This window comes from Triplophysa rosa, linkage group LG24 (assembly GCF_024868665.1).
Source record: "Triplophysa rosa linkage group LG24, Trosa_1v2, whole genome shotgun sequence".
Lineage (NCBI taxonomy): Eukaryota > Metazoa > Chordata > Actinopteri > Cypriniformes > Nemacheilidae > Triplophysa > Triplophysa rosa.
Genome location: NC_079913.1, coordinates 7,927,359 through 7,951,424, shown reverse-complemented (window position 1 = coordinate 7,951,424; position 24,066 = coordinate 7,927,359). Strand labels below are relative to the sequence as shown.

General features: G+C 42.1%; 1 protein-coding gene across 11 annotated transcripts in view; it reads left to right on the top strand.

The window, feature by feature from the left end:
- sox5 (SRY-box transcription factor 5) overlaps positions 1-23,832 on the top strand; it is a 166,249-nt gene extending 142,417 nt beyond the window's left edge. For 10 of the 11 annotated variants that reach the window (XM_057324647.1, XM_057324646.1, XM_057324645.1 and 7 more), the window contains 8 exons: positions 1,266-1,351; positions 8,475-8,624; positions 12,118-12,289; positions 15,297-15,469; positions 17,766-17,859; positions 18,116-18,289; positions 19,451-19,667; positions 19,959-23,832. In XM_057324647.1, the coding sequence (XP_057180630.1) occupies positions 1,266-1,351; positions 8,475-8,624; positions 12,118-12,289; positions 15,297-15,469; positions 17,766-17,859; positions 18,116-18,289; positions 19,451-19,667; positions 19,959-20,250 (1,358 nt within the window). In that variant the 3' untranslated portion in view covers positions 20,251-23,832. The remainder of the gene's footprint in view (positions 1-1,265; positions 1,352-8,474; positions 8,625-12,117; positions 12,290-15,296; positions 15,470-17,765; positions 17,860-18,115; positions 18,290-19,450; positions 19,668-19,958) is intronic. The other variant, XM_057324651.1, reaches the window with a different exon arrangement.
- The last annotated feature ends 234 nt before the right edge of the window (positions 23,833-24,066 follow it).

Genomic DNA, 24,066 nt, shown 5'->3' with positions numbered 1-24,066 from the left:
TCATGTCGTGTCTAAATTTACGTACGCTTTAGACGTAATCTGACATGATTTAAAGGACTAAAATACATTTTCCTCAGCATAATTTTTATCATAAATAATAAATGAATAATACATTTTATTCATGCCATTCCAAGCCTGTACTTTTCTTTCTTTTGCAGAACACAAATATATATTTTAAAGAATGTTGGTAACCAAACAGCATTGGCACTCATTGACTTCCATTTTATGGAAACCACTGAGACATTTCTTAAAATATCTTCTTTTGTGTTACACAGGGAAAAGTCCTATACAGGTTTCGAATGACATGAAGGTGAATAAAGGATTCAATGATGATTCTTTTTAGGTGAACTATCCCTTTAAAAAACTCACCAGATGGAGGCATTTAATAGACAGAATATTACACAACCACTGAATGTGTCTTGATTTATTTATACCTACAGTACGTATACTCCCTACATAGGCGGCATTTTTTAGAGTTAGGACGCAGCTCGTGTCAAATAGTGCTGTCGCTTCCCACACGCACACATAGCAGAAACCGCTGATTCTTTCAGAATAACAGAATTATGGTGTCACCGCTATCTGATATATTTCAAAGAATGTCTATCTGGACTCTAAGCAGACACGTCCTCTCCTCTCTGTTCTTCCTCATAGCGCTCGTATCCGACCTCTCCTCCCCTCTGCGACGGCTTCATTCCATTGTTCATGTCGCTCTGACCTCATAAAACACCAGAGCAGATTTGAGGGCACACTGGCAGTCGCTCATGTCACGGCGTGACGCTGATAACCGTAGCCCCCCCCACCCCCCCCCCGCTTCATCTACCTGAGCCGGACTGACCTTTACCTCCTTGTCATGTAATTACAAAGCCCATATCTGCAGGTGGACGCTAATAACTCTGCCTATTCACTCCTCGTGTTCTGATTCATCTCTCCAACGCCGAGGCTCTTGTGCGGGGCCCGAGGAGACGGGGCCGCTGATGTTACCTTGTTAATTACCGTCCTCTCCTTATCATGCCTCAGCCTTCAACCGCTATTGTGCTCGGGGTATTAGAGCCACAGTCACACAATCAGCCTTTCATTAGAGCCGAGGGGTGGACGACACAATGACGGTCTTTACCGACAGAAAAGAAAGCTGCGTCGCTCCAACGTCGAAGGGAGGAAAGGGGGATGGGGAAACAAATACGGCTTTTTGTCTTCGTTGAAATGTGAGAAAAAGTGATGTTTTTGATTAGCTTGCTGACAATACCCATAATGCTCTTTTTCCTCAGGTGACCCCTACCCCCTACAGCTGATCCCTACGACTATGGCAGCTGCTGCCGCGGCATCACCTGGACTCGGCGCTCTTCAGCTGCAGGTAACGTCCAGCTTGTGTGTCGTTGTGTGCGCGGGCACATTTCTTTGTTTCTTTGTGTGTGTGTGTGTGTGTGTTTTCCCAACCTCTTGTACGAAATCGTTTTTTCCCACTCGTTTTGCGGTCCCGATAACAACAATGCCCACTGTTCTCCTCAAACTCTTTTCCTCATGCCAACTGCGAGTTGCCATAGAAATGGGCCCTTTGTGAGGGGCCGAAGCCCAAAAAGAGAATGCATCACTGCTGGCTCCAGGGTGCAGATATTGTTCGCTGTGGAGAGAAGGGTACCATAGAAACTGGTTTTTAAGGGGGATAGAGCACAGAGGGACACTGAACTGAGAGCAAACACAAAAAGATATTATGGGCTGGATGAATGGAGCCGAACCCTATTTCAGCCTCCCTGTGCTGGTCGAGAATATACCCAGCAGCAAACACGCGGTCCTCTTCCCTCCCTTCCTCATCTCTGCCTGTGCAATAAATCTCCCTGATGAGGAAAAAAAGGCGCACATCTGCTACCATGTTTTTGTGTTTGAGTGCCGTGTACTAACTTACTCTGACTCAATATGCGTGAGCCCCTGGTCGCCAGGTTAAGAGCCCGGCTGTTTGAGATGCATTAACCCGAGGGCCCACGGGGGCCAGACCGGCCCTTCCTCACTGTTACCTCCCTCAAGCATTAAAGAGCCAGGCTAAGAGGCCAAACTCACCATGCCACCATTAACCAAACACAGCTGCACATTACAGTGAATTTAAATTTTACATGGACACGTACGTACACATCAACACCGATCAAACATATGTAACAGATATAAATGGCTCTCGCAGATATGCACAGGTGGCCCTTGGATAAAACGGATACTTTTCTGTTTTCTTTTTCGCTGTGTACTCTCTGTGCTATGTATGACTAGATTACAAGGAGATTCTTGTCCCGTCGGATTGTATCTGCTTCAAATCGTCCCTCCGTATGTTCCTTCATGTTAAGATTCGAAAAATCCCAGATTGAACAGCTTTGTCAGGCGCAATTGGATTTCACCAAAACAAGTGAGGGAAAAAAGGAAAAACAACAACAAAATCCGATGCCACTGTTCTCTGTATCCTCTAAATCTCCCTTGCAACACACACACACACACACACACACACACACACACACACACACACACACGCAGATTAGGGCTTTGTCACAAAGAAAATCATTTACTCGGGCTAACCTAAATACAGATGTCTCCGTGCGCTGGATTTCCTCTGGGAGAATCCCTCATTTTCAGACCCCCCAATATGATCAGAGGTCCGAAATATTCGCATGTCACTAGGTCACTGTAATGGACAAATAACGATACTTGTCTGTGTAAAGTATATGTGCCAGTGTTGGCAGGGTTGTGGTTTTCCCGCACAATTGGGCTATTTTGAAAATGCAGTTGCGGGAAAAATTATGGAGGGTTTTTGGGCTACTTTCATAATGTACTGCAGCCGCCAAAATGTTTATTTATATTCTAAGTATAAATATTAATTGATGAGTTTCTTAATGTGTATTCATACTCGGATGAATACCTGGCAACTCAAGGACCGGACCCGTTCTCAAAAGTGTGGGGAACGAGGGTCTGACAGGCAGGCTACAGTACAGGGAGGGACGCGGGTGCTCAGCTCAACCAAAGAGGAAAATATAGCGGTGGTATTAGACAATGCATCCGAATTATGCTTTTACCAATGTTTCGTAAGGTGCATGTCACGTTGCACAATGAAAGAAATCACGCGTTAGTGTACAACAGTTTATTCTTCCGGCTGCCAAATATCACGTTTGTGCAGCTATACTCAGTCTAGAACAACTAAAACATTGACGTGCTTGTACACATTATACATATGCAATATATTTAACCATGCTTATTTCTGAAGCAAGTTTTTGCATGTCTTACGAAGAGAAAACACGTTTCTCGTCCATTTCCGTGTGTGGCCTCGAGCACACATGGGATCTTTTTTAAAGGGACACTCCACCCAAAAATGAAAATTCTGTTATGGATTACTCACCCTCTAGTTGTTCCAAACCTGCATAAATTTCTTTGTTCGGTTGAACACAAAGATGTTTGGTAGAATGTTAGCAACTGAAAATTCTTTGGCATCATTGACTACCATAGCAGAAAAAAAGTAAAATGGTAGTCAAAGGTGACCCAGAATTGTTTGCTTTCCTAAATCCCCCAAAACATCTTTTGTGTTCAACAGAACAAAAAATATATACAATACCTAGGAAACCATTCAGATAAGTAAATATAGCAATAGAAACGTCTTTTGGCAGTTGTTAACTTTGATTTGACACCGGAAAATAATTGGGCTAGTTTTCATTCCTTTTGGGCGGGTTTTGAGGGGTCATTGGGCTGGAAATATTTCTTGGACCTGGCAACCCTGATATGTGCACACATCAGACTCAAGACAGAATCGAGTGGTCTGAGTTGTGGCATTCTTACATGTGGGGCCGTGGTGCTCATGCGGAGAAGCATGAGCTTTTCCTCCCTTTCTCAACATACCACCATGTGTGTGTGTGCGTGTGCGTGCGTGTGTGTGTGAGTCTGCTTTGAGAGTCACTGCCTTAAAGGTGTATCCCATTGCTCACCAAAGCCACTGGTGTGGTTTCTAAACCGCTATTTCAGAGACCATAGTTCACTGTGGACTAGTGTTTTATAACCTGTATAACCTCTATATTAAAACTCATAACACACGTAAAAGTCATACAGTGACAAAAGCAAAGACTGTGTTTAAAATGTGTTATTGCATAAAAGTGCTAAGATGGTTTTGAGCAGAAAGGAAGCGGTGGAAGGGAAAGGTACGAGCTGCGAGCAGCAACGCTGAAGAGTTATAAAGTGGGTCAATGGAGGAGGTCAGCCATCATATGTAGAGGCAGATGTTGGACCATATTGCAGCAGATTACTGCAGCACACAGGAGAACAAGAGAGGGAGAGAGCGGGAGAAGCAGGGAAACTGTCTTTAATACCTTTTATCAGCAGTAAGAAGTTATAAAAAAACATATATTTCCATTTGTAGTCCAAACCCCCAGCGATTTATTTTGTTGACAGGGACTCAGTGGAGTACTGCATGTGTGTGATCTGGTGGCATTGTTTGGAAATGTGGAGGTCAGTGGCACTGTTAATAGATAGCCAGGCTGAATTTGATCCTTTACAGTTTGGCGTATCTGCACCAGACTGTAATAAACTTACATAATATTCCCAGTGCATCAATAATGTTATCTTGAATGAAAGCTCCCTGCAAGTGGATCTCAAATCCGGACGGTAAAACGTCTCACGTTCGACAATCCTAAAAAATAATTAAGCAACTCTAAGAGAACAGTTATCACACCACACATTAGATTTTTTTGGGCTGTATTTTATTATTTTTTGTAAACACTAGCTTTAGCACTAATTGACACTTCACGAAGGAGATTTTTTGGCACCGTCTTCAGTCAGACGCAAATCAAAATCCTGCAGCGCTCGACAGCCAGCGTTCAGTTTAGCACATAAAGTGATGACAACAACGAAAATGGAAAAAAATGCACGAATCAAAATAATAGCACGATAGTCAGCGGTAACCAAAACGACAATAGCTCAAAGGATCACAGTGAACTGCTCCCATTTTGACAACAAAGCAAGATGTGGAAAGAAGCTCATAATCTGAGTAAAGCAGGGGATTATGGGAGAGCGAGAGATGTCTCGAAGATCCACTCCGACGTAGAGCGCCGACAACGGCCTGTCTTCCAGTGTTCAGGGAAGGGACAGGGGCTTAGCAAGGATGGAAGGGGGGTTGGCTTTGTTAGAACATGTGTCACCAACACTAATGCTCTCCAATCAGCCTTACGAGTTAAAGCGCAAATGCCAATCTATCTCCTCCCGTCACCCTGCATATACACACATACTAACACACTACCTAGGGCGCTCACATTTGACCGTCTACAATGGACGACACTGAAATAAGGCAAAGGATTTCGGACTGCCGTTGCATTCTGTCATTGTTAAGGACAGAGGCGTCAGGAACCAAAATGTTTGAGGACACCCCAGTGGCAGTCTGATTTAAGTTGGTGACCCAAGATCAAAAGGGAAAAAAATACAACTTTATATATCTTTTTTACATGATTTTTAATGAATGTAATTATTATTATAAATTCATTGTTAATTTATTAATTTGTGTATTATTAATCATCTTCATTATTGTTGTTATTATTATTATATTAATTTGATTATTATTATATTTATTACTTTATTATTAATTTGTTTAATTCATTAATTTGTTTATTATTATCATCATCATTATTATTATTATGATTACATTTATTACTTTATTATTAATTTGATGATTATTAATATTATTAATTTGATGATGATGATTATTATTATTATTAAATTTATTACTTTATTATTAATTTGTTTATTATTATTGTTGTTGTGTTCAAATATAAATTGGCCCTCTCAGTTTGATGAAGCCTGACATTCTGGTCGACTGTGTGTGTGTGTGTGCGTGTGTGTGCGTGTGTGTGCGTGTGTGTGCGTGTGTGTGTGTGTGTGTGTGTGTGTGTGTGTGTGTGTGTGTGTGTGTGTGTGTTCTTACCTTTTTTGCTTTTAAACGCACACACACATTTTTAGTAAGTGAGAATTAGAGCCGGCCTAAGACTCCTCTGTAAGGATTAGGTAGGAGAGTCAGAAGAGGAAAGGGGAGCAGCTTTTTGAGTTCAAAAGGACGTACGAGTCGAGAGTCCTATCAAATCCCTTACAAACACGCCCTTCCCCATTCAGCACCTCTTTGTGTGTGTTTTTCTCTAAGGTTGACATTTAAATTCCTCTGCAACTTCCCCAGTTTTGATATCAGCCACCTCTCCATTCCCCTTTCCTGGGCGATCGAGGGCCATTGTGCTGTCACTTCCTGTTTGCTCACGATGGCGGTGGGGTGGCAGCGCTTTAAGCGTGTTCAGCGGCAGACTGTTGGAAGTGAAGTGTGTGTGTCCGTGCGTGTCACTCTCAGACCTGGCCGCTCTAGCAGTTTTGATTGACAGAAGCTGACCTTGTAATAGAACACAATTTAGAGAGAAAATAAAGCAGTCTTGATGCGGTGGACCGGACACGGACCATATCGCCATCTAACGCACACACGGGCAGAGCACACTCCGACAGTGGCCATATGTCACGCTCAGGCACACACACAACCAGGGGCCACGGTGGGAGTAATTGTACAGAAATGACCAACAAGAGCTTTATTTCATCTTCTGGTCCCCTGTGTTGACCACAGCTCACACACTGAGGTCATATCCTGATCGGAGAGCACGGAGGAGTGTGTGTGCGCGTGTAGGTGTGTGTTTTTGAGATGGCATATGCCTTTCAAAAGAACTTATTTGAGTGATGGCCTTGAACATCCAGTGCATTATTTCAGTTTTTACAAGAATACCTACCTGAAAAAAGAACAAAATATATATTTGAATAAGATTTGTTATTATGTGAGAAGTGAGTATGTATAATCATAATAGATTAATTATCAATTAGTATTATTAAATTAGTATAGAACTAGTTTAGTGTTCAATTATTTGAATAAAATAGTATTAAATACCGCCTTTCTTCCTAATCAAATGGCATACCATTTATTTATTATGTTTTAAAAGTTACTGTACAGTTTTTTTTTCACCCAAGTGTTTAAATTCCAGTGTTTCTCTGCTATAACAAAGTTTGCATTTCTACTGTATATTGCCGCATCCTTCTTTTTTAAACAGATAATGTAAAATACAGTTAAAACAGACATGTCTCAATATTTTCTTTTGAAGAAAAACTGTGCTTTTTAACTTTATTAGCCCTCCGTGTTGCAAATTCAGGCACATAAAATCAAGTGGGTGCGGATGGAGATGTTCTGTGTCTCAGCGTGATGGTGTGTTAATCTGTGCGTGTTTTCATCTGATAGAAATATTTAATTCTAGCAGATACAGCAGACAGAAGATTGTGGAGAATGCGCTGTCGAGGTTGAGAGAGAGAGAGGAACCGCCGCGGATATTTGCATAAATCAGTCTTTGTTTCCTGCCGGTGGCTTGCAGCCAGCGATGAACAGAAGGACGGAAGTTGTCCTCACAAACAGCCACTCGCTTCCAAATCTTAAAGAGAAAAATACAATTTAAAAAACAGCCCGTCTTTGCCGCTACTGTAAACATAGATTTGGTTCCTCATCTTTTCCCATAAATATAATAAAAAAAGCCCTCGCTCGGTCCTCGCTTCCTTCAAAGTCCACAAAATTGCACATGAAAGCGACACAAACACTCTCTCATTACAGGAATGGCACAAACAGCTCTAGGAATCTGTTTTACACAATGTCCAGACACCACTGTGGTCTGCCTGTTACCGTAGAAACATGTGCTCCGGTCTGCAAATAGTCCGCGTCAAAAAGCACATCCCTGAGCTCAGCGTTTGACAGACGGGGTATGTTGGATATTTTTCATGGATATGTCGATATCATAATATCATAAATATTCCCCAAAAAACGCTGCTGTTAATCCAATCATGGTTTAAAGCTGGAATATAATTATTACATTATTTAACAATGGAAGCAGAAAGTGCCAAACTGTTAGTTGTTGTTTTGTCAGATATCGCCGTGCCACATATTTCATTGAATCACACTGGCAGATATTTGAGCAACTTTTAAGCCTGCATTCCCTCAGCCCTTCTCATCCCTTCGCGTTCTTTAACAGAATTGACAGGGGGTCCTGAGTTTGTTTCCATTCCTGGTGGCCAAGAGATTCACAACTTTTCTCTTGACATAAACACATTTGTCGGTTTTTCACCTTGAGAGACACTTTTTCCACTCTTTTCTTTCCTTCGTGAATATGACCCTCATGGTGAGCGTATTTTTTCCCGGGATGCAACTTGGCGGGGACGCGTCTCACTCAGGCATCTCCTAGCTGTTAGCGTAACCCCTTGAGGATGGATGGTGGAACTTAAAGTGACAGCTCTGTCCCCTCACACATAAACGACCGTCAGCCCTATCCACTGGCCGAACTCGCTTTTTAGCCTGCATCTTTTTTTGCATGTTTTGTTTGTGCGTTCTGCGTATTCATTTATTCATGGGCCTTTCTCTCTTATTCATCCACTCTTCTTTTTCCTCTCTCACTGTCTCTGAGCAGCAGTTGTATGCGGCTCAGTTGGCTGCCATGCAGGTGTCTCCAGGGGCCAAACACAGCACAATGCCTCAGGCCAACCTGGCAACCGGCACACTCTCGCCCACCAGCGGCCAGAGCGAGAAAAACAGAAACACCCCACCACCAAAGCCCAAGGTATGTTTGCATACGTCTAAGTGTGTGTGTATTACGCTGTACTATCGCATGCACTTGATATCCAGAGCTAATAGTTTTTGTATGTATTGGTTTGGTGTTCTTTTGGTTGATTACCTATAACTCCTTTCTCCATGCCTTGGTGCGTTGTTGCATTTCACCCAAATCTGCTTTGCGCTATAATGTCCAAGGGTCTTCGGCCACAGTGGCTGCAGGATGCCATGACTATCTGAGCGGAATAAAGCTCCATGAATATCAGGCAGGGCAGAAATAAAAGAAATAAAATCCCCTCCCACAGGGCTGGTCGTTCTAGACGCCCGGATACCCCTCTAAGCCCATTCTGTCCCGCTCAGCAGTACAATAGCTGGACCCCGCGGGACGGCCAGATCTGGATAAACATGTGTGAAGGCCCGTTGCTCACTCTCCGGCCATGAGCCACAGATGAGGGTTTGGATAGGGGAAAGACCTGGAGATGCCTGTTGAATGGAGGAAGAGCTGTAGATATCGCTCTGTCTTTCTGTGTCTTCGTCTTTCTGAGTTAATGGTGACCATCGATTGGCTCTGGCCCCCCTGCAGGTCATTGTGTCAGAGGGTAATGAAGGCCCCTGTTCCTCAAACATTTATCCTTTTGTTGTCACATGACCAATTACACGGAGAGAAAGAAGAGAGATGGAGTTAATACTCATAATTGGCAGTGCGGCCTGCACCTGCCAGGCCTCCGCAGTCAGTGAGCTATAAGAAGGAAATGTCCTGTCTCTCTCTCTCTCTCTCTCGCAACGTGTCTTTGATTTTCTTCAAATGTTCTCTCAATCACTGCTCTCTCTGTTGTTGCCGTCGGGTAGGGGACACCATGTATATTTCAGGCTTGCTGTCCTGGGGCAGTTGCCGCTCTCTCTCTCATTTTGAGAAGTCAGACAGCTGGTTGGACTGAGGCATACAGAGCTTAAGTGCTTTACCCCGGGGGAAGGCCTCACAACTCAGGTGCATCACTCTATCACGCCTTTCACTCGGTGACCTACTCAAACCTTCGTACACTCAATACTTCACTCAAACTCGACTGGGTTTTTCTCTTTTAACCTTGAAGGTGCCATCTCTGTGAGCTTCATAGTGGACTCAGACCAAGACGTTTAGGCCTTGTGTGCACGTCTGCTGTTGTGTTCTGTACCTTCTCGCATGTCTTTTGTATTCGAGTAGTCTTAGTATCACGGATGACAGGTCCTACAGTACAGCAGACCTTCCTCCTCACGCACAGCTTTGCCAGTCTCTATTAGTTTGTCTTTCACCGGCTTCTTTTCGCGTTGGCTACTGTCCCACTCAAGGATTTGCTTCACGGAGATCAATCCTCCATCAGGAAGGGAGGCAGGCATTATCTGTCATAAATATTCAGTTTTCCTCTTCAATTCATCGTTGCCACACACCACACACAATGTGGGTCATGATACAGGATTCTCCTCAATCGCATCTTAGTGTCTTTTGTGTGCCTTCCTTATAACGGGGTCCACATCCCACTGGTTCCCTGTTGCATTGAGAAGAGCACTAATGAGGACAATCCTGTTATGGCCCATCACAGAACGGGCGGAGAGGGAAAGGTCTTAATCAAGCTCTCCAGACCCTCTGATGCTCCGTTCCAAAACCTAGTAATCTGCCTCGCTGACTACTTAGGCAGCTGCCTTCTGTGGCAGCATCCGAAGTCATACAGAAGCTCATTAGTGACTGATATGGAATGATGGGAAAACGGTACACTAATAAACATAATATACATAATACAAATAAATAAAAATGTAAGTAAATAAATAATATATATAAACCAGAAAAGGCAGGATTCATGTGTATTTAAAAAATACAATAGTAAATTACTTTTATTTATTTAATTAATTAATTTGCATTTATTTTTGTAAAATGTTAAAAACAAATTCAGAGAGGGTAAAGAATAGGAAATATAAACAAAATAGTAGGAACATAATGATATATCATGGTGTGATATATTAAAAATGAGTTTTTATTTTGACATCGGTTTAATTCTTTTGATTGAGCTGCCAACATATGTGCAACATATCACGTTTTGATGTTTTTTTCCTTTATTTGTATCTTAATTTTTCTTTATTTTAAAATTCAGTCTTTTTTTAGTGATAAACTTGTTCACGTTTTAAACATTTACATACAGAAGGTTTAAATAAACCTTGAATGTTGTCAATTTTATAATGAAATAAGTTGTTAAAAATCAGAAATTTATGAAAGAAATTTGTTGATATCAATTTTTTGCAATATTTGTCAGCATTGCATGAATAAAAATACATTTTCAGCGTTGGATGAATAAAATGAAATAATTTTTATTTAATTGAAGTTCTAAAGCTTTCCTCTCACTCCCGTCATCTTTGATTGGCATTTTCATTGAGCCTGCCACAGTGCATTATGGGATTGCATATAGGATAAATGCAATGCTTCTTTAAAATTTGACCTTTTGGAGCATTGGGTGAATACATGTCATGCTTAAATGATGTAGGAACATAGCGAATGTCGGCCCTGCACTACTGTGCTTAACCAAGAAATTATCATTTTAAGCGATATCCATCCATATATCAGTTGTGCTCCTTTTCGCATTTCCGGCATTCCGGCTGCTTTTCGCATTTCCGGCCGTTCGCGACAGACGGCAAGTCTCTAGAAACAGGTGTCGGTACAGATGCCGCACTCCCCATGTTAGCACATATTAGATCCCACCACGGCGAGAGCACAATGGTGACCTGAGACTCGCTCTGCCAGGAGAGGATGATTGACAGCTGTGGCGTGGACGAGGGCCGGCGAGGTCATTCCAACCTGGAGGCCTGCCCGCATGCTTTTGTTGTAATTCTGGAGCCTCATTTCAGCTGTGAAGCTGTTAAGAATTTAAACAGAGGTGAGGATGGAGACGGCTCTGTGACCGTGGAGCCAGGTTTGGGGGGCGGTGCTGCATCTGCTACTCTGAGATCTAATTGGCCGTTGTGGTGTGAGCAGGGTGCCTCTGATGCGATTACACTGTCAGCGGTGTTGATATCTGGGAAGTGAATGATATTATCATTTGCACCACATGGATGGACGTCCACATGGCCACAAGCGTCCACCTCTGGCTGGTAGCCTGCAGACTCAAAAATTACTCAAATCTGTGAACATATTTTGTACATCATTTGTGGCTTATATTTAAATATTGTGCTTGTTTGTATTTGCATGTTTTGGTATGCCCGCTTTGTCCCTGTTCTCTTGTTTGTTCAAGCATGGCCGTGCTGCATGCTGACTGCGTCGTGGCAATGCGCCACACCATCCAATACTTTATATCAGCGAATTGTGCAAACACAACTACAATATTTTTCCTTGTGGCCTGGCTGCATTTGCTGACAACTTCCTGTTTCGTTATCCCTGGCGTGCGGTCAGCTGTTTTGACCCCCGCCGGGAGTTTTGATGGCTCCCCAGTCTCATAGGAGAACAAAAATCACACCGGGCCACACGTGTTGCTGTTTTGCAGGACGAGGGCGCTCAGCCCTTGAATCTGTCGTCCAAGCCTAAGGCATCCGAGAGAAAGTCACCCTGCTCCCCCGCTTCCCCACAGGTCCCCGCCGTGAAGCTGGGCCCCGGATCCCTGAAGAACAGTGCCCCCTCCAGTATCGGAGGACCTCCGTCCAGACTGAGCTCCATAGGTAAACGCACCTCTCCGACTCATTACAATTCAATAAACCCACACGAATCACCACATAAAAGACTTAATGTTATTACATATTGCCCTGAACGTATCTCTCAAGAGCATTTCCTGGATGTGTTTCTTGCCGGCGCGGCCTCTTGTATGAGGCGGTAATTGATGTTACATTTTTAGGTTTGTAGAATTTAATTTTGCCTGAAGGGCACATTGTCAAACATTTATTAGTCTAGATGGTGGGGGAGAGCTTGTTAAGCAGCTGCGTTTAGAAGCGAGAGGGAACGAGAGCTCGAGACGGGAAGGTTTAGCGGCGTTTATTTCTGTTGTTTCGAGGTGCTGAATAGGGAAGCGCAAGCCTTCGTGACAGGCGCTGAGATTAGACAAGCCTCTTATACAACTCTGTTACCACCCACAGCACAAACAACATGCATTAATAACACAATAACGCAATACTCCCTCCTCCCCTCCAAGCCAACAGTTAGCCATTTCAGACTTCTCCATAATCGTTGTGTTTTTCAACAAATCCTGGGATTTAATAGTAGATTAGTGGATTTGCCGCCCAGATGTTTTTTGTTCTGAAAATGGATTTGGATGGAAAGTTTTTCACTGGAATCCTTTCGGAAACAGTCTTTTAGATCATTAAGTTGGAGAGTGCCGTATGTTCCCGCGATTATTCCATCTGGTGCGTGTCTTTTAAAGGGATCAGGAAATAACATAACCTCTAATGCAATTTCAAAGATGCATCAGAACATTTAAAGATGCTGTCGGTATGTGTCTAGATCCATTTGCCTGAACGTGTATGGGCAATTCCATAAAAATGTCAACTTTACTATGAAAAAAAGTTTTTACTATACTAACAGCACATGTACATTTGGTTGGTGGTTCAAAACCCATGTGATGTCTCTCTTCAAGTTTTTAAATTTTTGTTTTATGTTTAGTGAATGATTTTTCTTTGTCCGATAAGTGCCATTTTTAGGATGGTCACAACCATAACGGTACATATTACATATGTATAAAATAAAGTAACTATTTTATGTTCTATGAAGAGGCATCCACTCTCCATTTGTTGGGTATTATTGTTACTGGTTTGTGCATTTTAATTCACAGAAATCCTTCAAAGTTTGTCGTCTCCCAAAAACCGTGTCCTTTTTTGTCACATCCTTAACTCATGTTTATTTCCTTTTCTTTAAATACTTGTGGATAGACTGATATTTTTCTGATGTTTAAACTTAATCAACAAGGATTTAATCAAATATAAACAAATGGTTCATTCTATTGGTAACAAATACATTCTCTGAGTGTTTATATGTCACATCCATAATGCCAAATGTCACATAACCATAACGCTGGAATTGCCCATATGCAGATATATAACCATTCGTATGGTCTCTTTGTCTCTCATCTGTTTGACCTTTCTAAGCAACATCAGTCCTTAAACATCCCAGCATGCTCAACCCAATTTGCCAACTTTCCATCTCTTTCTTCAACTTCAACTTGAGCCGTCAAGGGCTATGTCCTCTATGACCATCACTCAGAAGCCAAAATGACGAGTTTCTCTCTTCAGTTTACGAAATAAAATTGACAAAAATAATAATTTCTGATTGTATCCTAACAACTCTACTTATGTTCCGTAAGAATATCACAAACAGATAGTCCTACCCCAAACTTGTGCCATTGGTTGAGCCAGTTGAACAGTCAACGTTTTAACAATCAATATTTTTTCACTCTTGAGGAGTTAAACGGGATAGTAGAAAGTATTTATAAATTCAAGAAAATTCCACACATGCGCTTTACACATTATCTGATTTCCAATGTGATGAATGATATAGTTCGGATAAATAATCTCTTCCTTAATAAATAAGTAAATTAATAACATCTCATAACTCTCTCTCTAGTAGAATCGACTTTCAGGAAGTGCGTTGGCTCCTGACAACCCCGTGACCTGTGGCCACTCTCACAAATTCCCCAGATATGACTTTTAAAAAAAGTTCCCTCGTCCATCATTTCATATGAAAGCGTTTAATCCATGCTATCCTGCATTAGCGGCCGGATTAAGCCAGATAAAGGCTCATAATCTAGCGCGGCTCTTTGTTAGATCTATCCTGGCTAAATAATGCTCTGCGGCGCACTAGCCAACAGATGAGGCTCACAGCTCAGGCGTTTAAGCCGCTGAGAATAATACAAATAATAGCCATAAAAAGATGGTCGCAAGCGTCTTTGATATGCTCGGGGAAGATGTTGCGGGATGGTCCAAATTAGGCCGCTTATGGCTTTAACATAAATCGCTGCTTTTTTCTCACTTTTAAGATTTTCATAAGCTTTGGTTTCAATAGAAGTTTATAGAATGATAGAACTAGAGACAGTGCTGATATATGTAAAATATATGAGACGTGAATGTTGAAGGGGGGTGCACTTTTTTTAAATCTCTAAATGCAGAATGGCAGATTTGGGAGGTTTTCATTTGGCTTTAGAGCATCTGTTTTCAACTGGATTTCTGTGTGTGTCAGCTGCGCGGATCTGATTTGACATTTGCGCTGTAAATAAGATTTCTCATTTACCTTTCCCATGTGATCACATTATGCGAACACATTAAACATCCGATCTCCAATCAGTTTTCATCATTCAAGCCCTGTATGATTTGTAAAGCGAGACCACGGTGCTGGTCCATAGACGGCTTGAAGAAAAGCCAACATTTCCGCCCCGTTTATTTTTTCGTCTCTTCGCTATGAATAAATGTTAAGAGCCGTAGGCAGGCTGAGTCAGAGAGGTGACAGTCAAATGGTCAGTGTGTGTGCACGGTAACGCTAACGCCAAATGCTGATAGATTCACCCTGCAGCACGCTAAATGCTAATGTGTTACGCCCAAGGGCCCAGCAGTGCTTTAGTGCAGGGTGGCTTCACTTTGAGTCCATCTGTTAAATCAAAAACGCTTTCTATCTGTCATATCAAAACGTTTCTTAAAGTCACACACCTGTTTCATCTTTAACTCTGTGTACCTGTTGTTCCCTCAGACCTGCTGTCATCCATCACCTCCGCTGGTTACCTGAACGACCATGAGGCCGTGACCAAAGCCTTTCAGGAGGCTCGACAGATGAAGGAGCAGTTGAAGAGAGAGCAGCAGGTTCTGGACGCCAAGGTGGCGGCAGTCAACAGCCTGAGCCTCAACAACGGACGTTCAGAAAAGGTTTGAAAAAGAATTCGTTAAAACAGAATTTGCTTATTTCTATAAAACAATGAACATTTGAGGTGATTGAGACCTGAATGCTTTTTCTTGGTACGCCACGGTCGTGTCTGTAAGGCAGGCTGAGGGCAGGCGGGGCGCAGTGAACGGGACGCTATTTCCGACGCCGCAGCTGACTCTAATGTGAAGTGACTAAATTGGGCTTGTTTGCTAAACACGCTGGAATAAGCTGGTCCAAGCACCAAGCAAAACGCCATTGCACAGGAAACGCTTTCGACCGCAGATATTAAAACATGCTCGCTTTCTGTAGTATTTGCATACAAATGCTTCAACACACCGAGCACGTCGGTAAACAAGCATTATAAATTATAGCCGCTTTCTCCTCGTCCACGTTTAACAGCGGGATTGTTCACATGAGCAGAGGAAGACGTTGTATATACACACGTGTGCCTGCTTCCTGATCATCTGTCCTTAGTGCAGAAACACTTGGTTTATTTGGTAAACCTTTGTGTGTAAACTCATATCAGTAGTGCCTTGTGTAAAGGTTAACACTGTTTACTTTGCTTTTCCAAGTTCTTGGTCTTGGTGAAAGATTCATTAATGTGCAAAATGTAAAAACGTATCTTCATATTCTTTATCAAAATTAAATATCATTCATTAAAAAAAATGGACTTTTCTCTTATGCTGACATTATTTGCTTATAAATATAGTCTAATGCTTATTCATAGACAAAATAGTTTTATGCACTTTTTAGTAACCTTGCATTCAGAGTGCCTCCTATTTTTATTCGCCTATCAATTGATTCAATCAACTTTGATTTAGTTCGTTTTAAATGTCCCGTTTTATTTCAAAATGCCCCTGAAATGTACAGTAGGCCCTAGATGTAAAATGGGTTGCAAGCAGTGTTTAGTATTGAACAAGAAGCATGTTTATGGGCATGTTGATCTCCGTCGCATTCAGTTGAACACCCAAAAACTCGCCCGTAAGCTGCGTTTTTTGTTGCGCTTAGTGTCCGTGCTTATTTCTACTAGGTTAATGAAGTTGCATTATGAATAATCCAAGCACTATATCCTTATTATGATTTACCACAGATCAGATGTACTTTACCCTGACCACAGCTTTACGCGCTCGCACCCTCGATTGCCCTCCGTGATTCACTTTTACACATTTTTAGGGTCCAGCAAGGTTATTTTTGATTACATGACAGATTATGTGTTGTCACATGAGGACAACACACATGGAGAGAGGATAGACCTATATGCCCCCTTATATAATTGAATAACTGCTGACATCAATGCTAGGAAATCATCATCTTAACTCTCTTTCTTTTTACCGTTACATGGCTGCAGTCCACATCAGACAGCCAACTCTGTTTGTTTTTCTCTTCTGCCCATTATCTCTTATTTTAAACAATTACTGCTCCTCTCTGTATTATCAATTGGTGTGGTCAAACCGAGTCACATCCCTGAACCCTTTGAGTCTCGCTAAGCTAAATGGATTGCGGGATACAAGCGAGGTCAATCGTCTACGAGATAAAGAAGTGTCTGGCCAGAGCCGAAGTACCCGAAGTAGTTGTCGTAGTCACATCATCCAACCCGATCATCTCTCTCTCTCTCTTTTTGTCTCTCCAGGGATGAATTCTCTCTCCATTACACATTCATTTAAAACCGCACTCTCTAACTCACTCGGAACAATTAAATCTCGATGGCGACGAAATGGTGTAATGCATTTCATTACAGAATCGCAGAAAGCTCGGGTCATTCTCTAATGGCGAGGACCGTGTCTGCGAACGTGTTTTAAACGTAGCTCGGATTCTGGATGGAGTCTAATTGACTAATTAAGCCCCAGATGCAACTCCGGGGGGACGGGCGGGCCGCTCATGTTTAGAGAGAGCAGAGGGTGTTGTGTTGAAATACGTGGCCCTGCTACATTAGCCATGTAAATGCATAGTAAATCGGCTTTTTATTGGGTGTAATAAATACCCAGGAGGCTGTGCGGTCCAGCCCCGCTCTCATCTCTAGAGCACCCGCGTTCTCTAATGCATTGACCTCAGGGCTGAGCGAGAGAGCTTGAGATCGTATGAGGGAGAGAGAGAGAACGTGTAAATAGATTGCAGGTGGCTTCCAAACCGCTTGTACATGATAGATAAACATTAGCTCACTTTTCATTTTTTTCCCTCGTGGGTCGTTTTCCTCCCACTTGATTGGTCTGTTCATCTGTGATAATGCTGTTGAAGCGGTGTTTATTTGTGTATTATGAACCTAACTGGATTGCTTGTGTATACGTTGTGTGTTTGCAGGAAAAAGCCGCTCTTGAGAGCCTCAGCCAGCAGTTAAAACAGTCCGAAGAGAGTAAGTTCACTCACGCTATGATGGACTTTGGCGATTCGGATGGTAGGATACTTATTCTTCTCTGTATTCATGTTTTTGTTTGATCCAGATGTGCTGTTTAATGTCAAAGTGTAAATCGACAATTTACTGTCCTAATACACAATTGTCTTTATAATCTTTATTCATTTTTTTTAATTCATCACATTATAGAAATAAATTGGGTTGTGACATCTGCTTCCAGTTGATTTTAAATATCCCTTAATAATATGTTGTTGTTGTTTTTACACTAACAATAATCTCCCTTCTCTTGTCTCTCCAGGAAGCCCCAGTGTGTCAGACTCGCGGATCTACAGAGAGGCTCGGGGGCGTGGCAACACCGAACCGCATATCAAGCGCCCCATGAACGCCTTCATGGTTTGGGCTAAAGACGAGAGGAGAAAGATCCTTCAGGCTTTCCCGGATATGCATAACTCTAACATCAGCAAGATCCTCGGTGAGAGAGCACTAGTGTAGTTTCAGTTTTTAATTCGAGACATTTACACACCTTATCCCGTATCCGAAACTGTGGGTGTGATAAACGTGGGCGGGGCTAAGGGCCCGGCTCCTTCTCATAGAACCATGTATCCATCTTCAGACCCAGAGAATCCACCCCTGTTCTTCCTCCCCGACACGCACACAATGCGTTGTGTAACCACTGCCTAATGAATCGCTCTAGAGGGCCGACTCCAACAATGATGATATAATTCATTATGCGTTAAACCAGCACTCGAGTCTGTCTGACATTTTCTCCAGGCCTCTGGGATTGTGTTTGACATTTTAAAGAGCTCCTAAGCGTTTTATAACGCCGGGAAATCTGGTTTTAATAAGGCCCCGCTCTCTCAATTGTTAACAGAAGGAGTTTCCCCTTTCCAGCGCTGGGTGCGTGTCAGGACCGGCGGTGACAGCTTTTTCCCATTAAACATACAGTAGGACTGCGTAAATTCAACACAGGCGCGGACGCACGAGCGGTTTAAAAACACAAGCTCTCGCTCGGGGTTTTGGGGAAAGAGACAATGACGCGTGTATGTGCGGCAGTGTTTGTGTTAATGAGAAATAAAGGACACAAGCCGCAGGTACACCTGTTAAGCTCTGATAATTAGACCCAGTGTGTTAGACATCCACTTAACCTGCTATCACCTGAAATAATAACGCATGTCAGCCGTGTTTGTGCTGCGTGTCGCAGAGGGCAGAGAACACACAGTAGTCTGTTCTGTTTGACATCAACGCCACTCGAAAGTACTCATTACACCAAGCAAAAACCCTCTTTTAGTGCAAAGTGAGCGACCTGCCAGTTCAGCTCTCTCCAAGGACGGGCACCATTAAAACCATTTAAAACATACGTGTGTGTGTGTGTAAGGGACATGTACAATTTTATTACATATTTAGTGTAGAATAATCTGTCCTAAGGGAATCCTGGTTTCGAACACATGGCAGGATGCCTAAAACACCCCACAAAAACTGTGGACACGACACAGTGGTCAATAGAATATATCGACTATACTAGGGTGGGTTTTACTATGCATACAGTCGAACATCGTCTAACAAGACACAAAAGATCATGTGTGTGCATCTGTGTTAGGTATGGGTTTGTTTTCTAACATCTTTGTTTTTTTAGGTTCTCGTTGGAAGTCTATGACCAACTTGGAAAAGCAGCCATACTATGAAGAACAGGCTCGTCTTAGTAAACAGCACCTCGAGAAGTACCCAGACTACAAATACAAACCGCGGCCCAAACGCACCTGCCTGGTGGACGGGAAGAAACTGCGCATCGGTGAATATAAAGCTATTATGCGCAACCGCAGACAGGAAATGCGCCAGTACTTCACCGTAGGGTACGCTTCATGCTTTTTGTTTACTTAAACTATTTCAAACATTTTCGCGTATTAACATCAAATAAAGTATCGGCCTAGATGTTAATTGAAAAACGTAACCTAAATGAAAATTAGAAACGTTACCTCGGCAATAAACAGAAATTATTTTAATCTGAGCCACTGAAATTATTAACTAAACATAAAGAAAAGAAAATTAGAAGAGAATTTAAAATGAAAAAAGCTACAACAAAACAAAAGACTAAATAAAAAAGGAAAAAATGATTACTAACAAATTGTGTGTTTGTACTACAGGCAGCAGGCCCAGTTGCCCTTGTCCTCAGCGGGCGTCGTGTACCCAGGCGCACTGTCCATGGCAGGAATGCCCTCCCCGCAGATGCCCTCCGAGCACTCAAGCATGTCCAGTAGCCCCGAACCAGCTCCGCCCACCAGCCAGGTGTCTTACCTCAGCACCCACAAAGGGGTGGCACCCCGCGTGAAGGAGGAGGATCTCCGAATGGAGGACGGAAACGGCGACGCCTACGACGACTTCGACTACGAAGACGACGACTACGGCAGCGACAGTGAAAATCACATCGCTCACTAATCCCGCCAATCACAGCCATCTCACCAGTCACCTCACGCGAGCAACCTTCATTCCGTCCCCATCCACCGTCCAATCAGGACTCCTCCAGAGGCAAGCCCCTCCCACAGGAGTCTGAATCAATGCAGCAAAGCACAGGACCTGTCAATCAATGTGACTGTTACATGGAAAGGAGGGTCTTGTAGAGGAAACGTAACACTTGCCCGGACTCCCGCTGAGGGAAAGTACCGCGGCAAGTTGACGAGTAAGCTACGAGGAAAACCCAAGACCAATTTTTGAAACGTTTATTATAAAAACAAGGACCTGTCATAGACACTTTAAAATGGTGGACCTGTTTGTTTCTAAAGAGACACGTTTAAACCGCTTTTTTTCTTGGTTCTATAATATTCTCACTCAGGTACACAGTGCCAACAAGTGGCTTGTGAATGTGATTTTGTTGTTTTTGTGCTACAGTTTTAATAGAGAAAAAAGACGTTTATTTTCTTCTTCACCGTAAAAAAGCACCTGACAGTAGCAACGACAAACATTTCCTAGTTTTGCTATCTGCTGATCTCTTTTTGTCACACTCATGCCCATGTCCTCAAAAACGTCTCGTCTCGTTTTGTTTCATTTTTTCGTTTTTTGGATGAAAGGATGGTAGGGAGGATTCACGTCCCTTCACTCAGGAGTCTGGATAACGCTGGATGACAGACAATCCCTCCTTCCTCGCATCTTTTCTTCTCGACATTTCTGTTCCTTTTCCCCGCCTTCTGAGGAAGCTTTGGACGTCGAACGTCTCTCTCAGGTGTGGAGACGAACTTTATGAGATAGCACAAACTTTGTGTTGTGCGATGGTGGAGAGTTGAAGCCTTGAGTGGAATCGTGTGTGCATGTGTGTGTGCACATTACTTTGTGTTCGGATTTCTCACGTGTGTGAATGAATGCGAGTTTTACTAGATTTTAAGTTAAGTTTTATTCCATTTAGACGGTTGATGTGCTGGTCATGTGAACGCAAATGAAACGTTAATATTCGATACGGACGATTCATGCTAGCAGGCAGATCAGTGGGAAAGAATCCGAACTCAAAACCACACTTCATTAGTGAACAGGAACACGAAATCTCTCTCTTTTTGTTTGGTTCTTTGTTTTTTTACGTTCTCACGCCTTCTTTTGTTTCCAGTCTTTTGACTTTCTTTCCTTCCCCAACAACCTATTCTTGTCATTACAAAAAGTAAAATAAGAGACAGTGAGAGAAAAGCTTGAATAACATGTCGCAGGAGGAGAATATATATCTCATCCTTCTCGTTCCTCCTTATTTCCTTCACTTTTTCATCTGTCGCTCGGTTTATCTCTGCAGAAGTCTTGCCATCAGTCATCTGGGCTCTGCGTGGCTCTGACTGACCCACTCCATCTTATGGCACCTGTTGGCACGGCAACGGCAATTGATTGACGGCTGCCCTAACTGCAACCACTCTGCCAGCCTCTGTCTGGCCTGGTGTGGGCACGAGCGGGCAGCTGGATGAGAGAAACACGCAAGCTGTTTAGTGAACACCAGCCAGACTCCATCCGTTAAATCATCTCTCTCTCTTCCTCTGTTTCTCTCTCGCTCTCCACACATATCGCAAATGAAGTTATATACTCACGTAACACAAAGACCTTATTAAAACTTCAAGACAAATGAGCGGTTTAGCTTTTCTGGCCTACTTGAGATTTGTGTTTTTCCGTTATCTCGAAGGTACTTTGACGCCTGCAGCGCTAGCAAAATAATTTAACACTCGTTCTCATGACCGACCACATTTTGTGTCTGGTTTATTTGTTTCGATCAGGTCCGGCAATGTCCGTGACAGTCGTTCGTATTTGTGTTCTGCCTCCATGTCATCGTCTCTCTGCTGTTGAGGTCGGGTGGGTCCATTTCAGACTCTGCATGTTAATGTTTTACTTTGTATTTGCAAATACTGTATTTTATTTTCATTATAACTGCCTCTAGTGTAATAATATTATTAACAATAATTATAAGAATAGGCAGCGTTTCCTAAGTTTAGTAAGTTATGTACAGTATAATTTATTACTTTCCTCCAGTTGGATTTTTTTATGACCGTAAGGAAACCGCGCTTGATAAAGCATTATATTTAGCTGGGTAGTTATTTAGATTGAATTATTATGTTCAATATTCCTTTGTTTTGTTTTGCTTTTTTATTTGTTTTCGTTGAATTAATCCTGTTCTGGACGCTGGTATATCTCTGAGAAATGGTCACGGTGAACTGCTGACATGACGGAAAAAGAGACAGTTCTCTCTTTTTTTTATCATTTTCTTTTCTCCTCCGTGCATCGTTCATGAACTCCAAACACACGTTTCTTAAAGCACTAGGACTCTGGATACTCGGAGACGAAAATAAGACGAACATGATATTTTTATTTGTAATGGTTTATGTATAATGTGAAGTTTCCTATCTGTTGAATTCTCTTTTTGTTTTACTGAAGATAAAGAAAACAGCTATATTATACCCCCAGTTGTTATTGAACAGGAGGAGCGTGGATCTCGTTTACTAAGATTTATCATCCTCTTACGATTCATTGGAACATCATTGGTTTGGACAAAAATTATACGTGCGTACGTACTGACTGCTAGTAGGCCTACTAGTCAGTTAACCCTTAAAAGGGATAGTTCACCCAATATGAAAATTATGTCATCTTTTATTCGCCTTCATTTTATTCGTGTATGATCGCCAAAGCAAAAGTTTTGCTGCTCCTCTTTTGCCGTTAATAACTCGTAACTTGTGTTCAACAGATAAAAAGTTGCACAAGCCATAAAAGACAAATTATGCCCATTTTTATGTGAACTGCCCCTTTAAGAAAAACAGCATCTCTTTGAATTTGTAATCTGTTTGTCTGATTCCATTGAAGCTCCTCTGAATGGCCATATTAGATATTAGATGTTCTTATTCGATTCCTGAATTGTTTTAGCTCCACACTTTGTCTCCCTCTGTCAATCAAACTTTTAATAGCGACGTCACAATAACCTCCTTTAAGATAATTAGATTCTCAATCGCAAAATAACAGCCATCTGATGACAATGTTATCTCATAGCTCCCACAATCATATCAGTCGTATAAAGACAAATGCTGGAGGAAGTCTGGTTTAACATACAGGGTCACGTTCTGTCAATTATCCGTCGCCATGGCAACCTCATGGTCTTTATGAACACATACGGCGATGCATTTGAATACGACAATGATGACCTGTATTCCGAACAATAATAGATAAAGACAATCAATCAAAGTCCTGTGTGGAGCTCAAAACAACGACGACAAACAAAAAGTACTTATCCTACCATCTCAACTTGAAAATGGAGAAAGATAATTATGTAAATATAGCATAGAGTTATAGATTTATATTTTGTTCATAACACAGTGTAATATAAGTTGTATATTTCTTTCTCTCTTTTATTGATGTTATTCATGCCACAATAAAAGCAGGAGTTACTGTATTCTTATGGAAAAAAAAAGAAAAAAAGCAAGCCGTGGGTTACCACCATCTGTTCTAAGTTGACGTTTTTCAGTATTACTGCCAGTCAAGGCTCAAATAAAAACAGCAACGTGTTCTGTATCTCTACCGTGTGTGTGTGTGGTTCCTTTTTCTGATTTACAGCAACATGCAGACTTGATGTTTAGACCGGTGTTTGTCAGCTCAGAGACTCAAAAACTTCACTCATGCTGTCTGACATTGTTTGCCAGGGATAAAATAAACACAGACTTGGGACACTACACTCAATTCTGTACTCTAATTAGCAAAACAGGTTTGTATATATTTAAACAATACAAATAATGTATATATTATGTG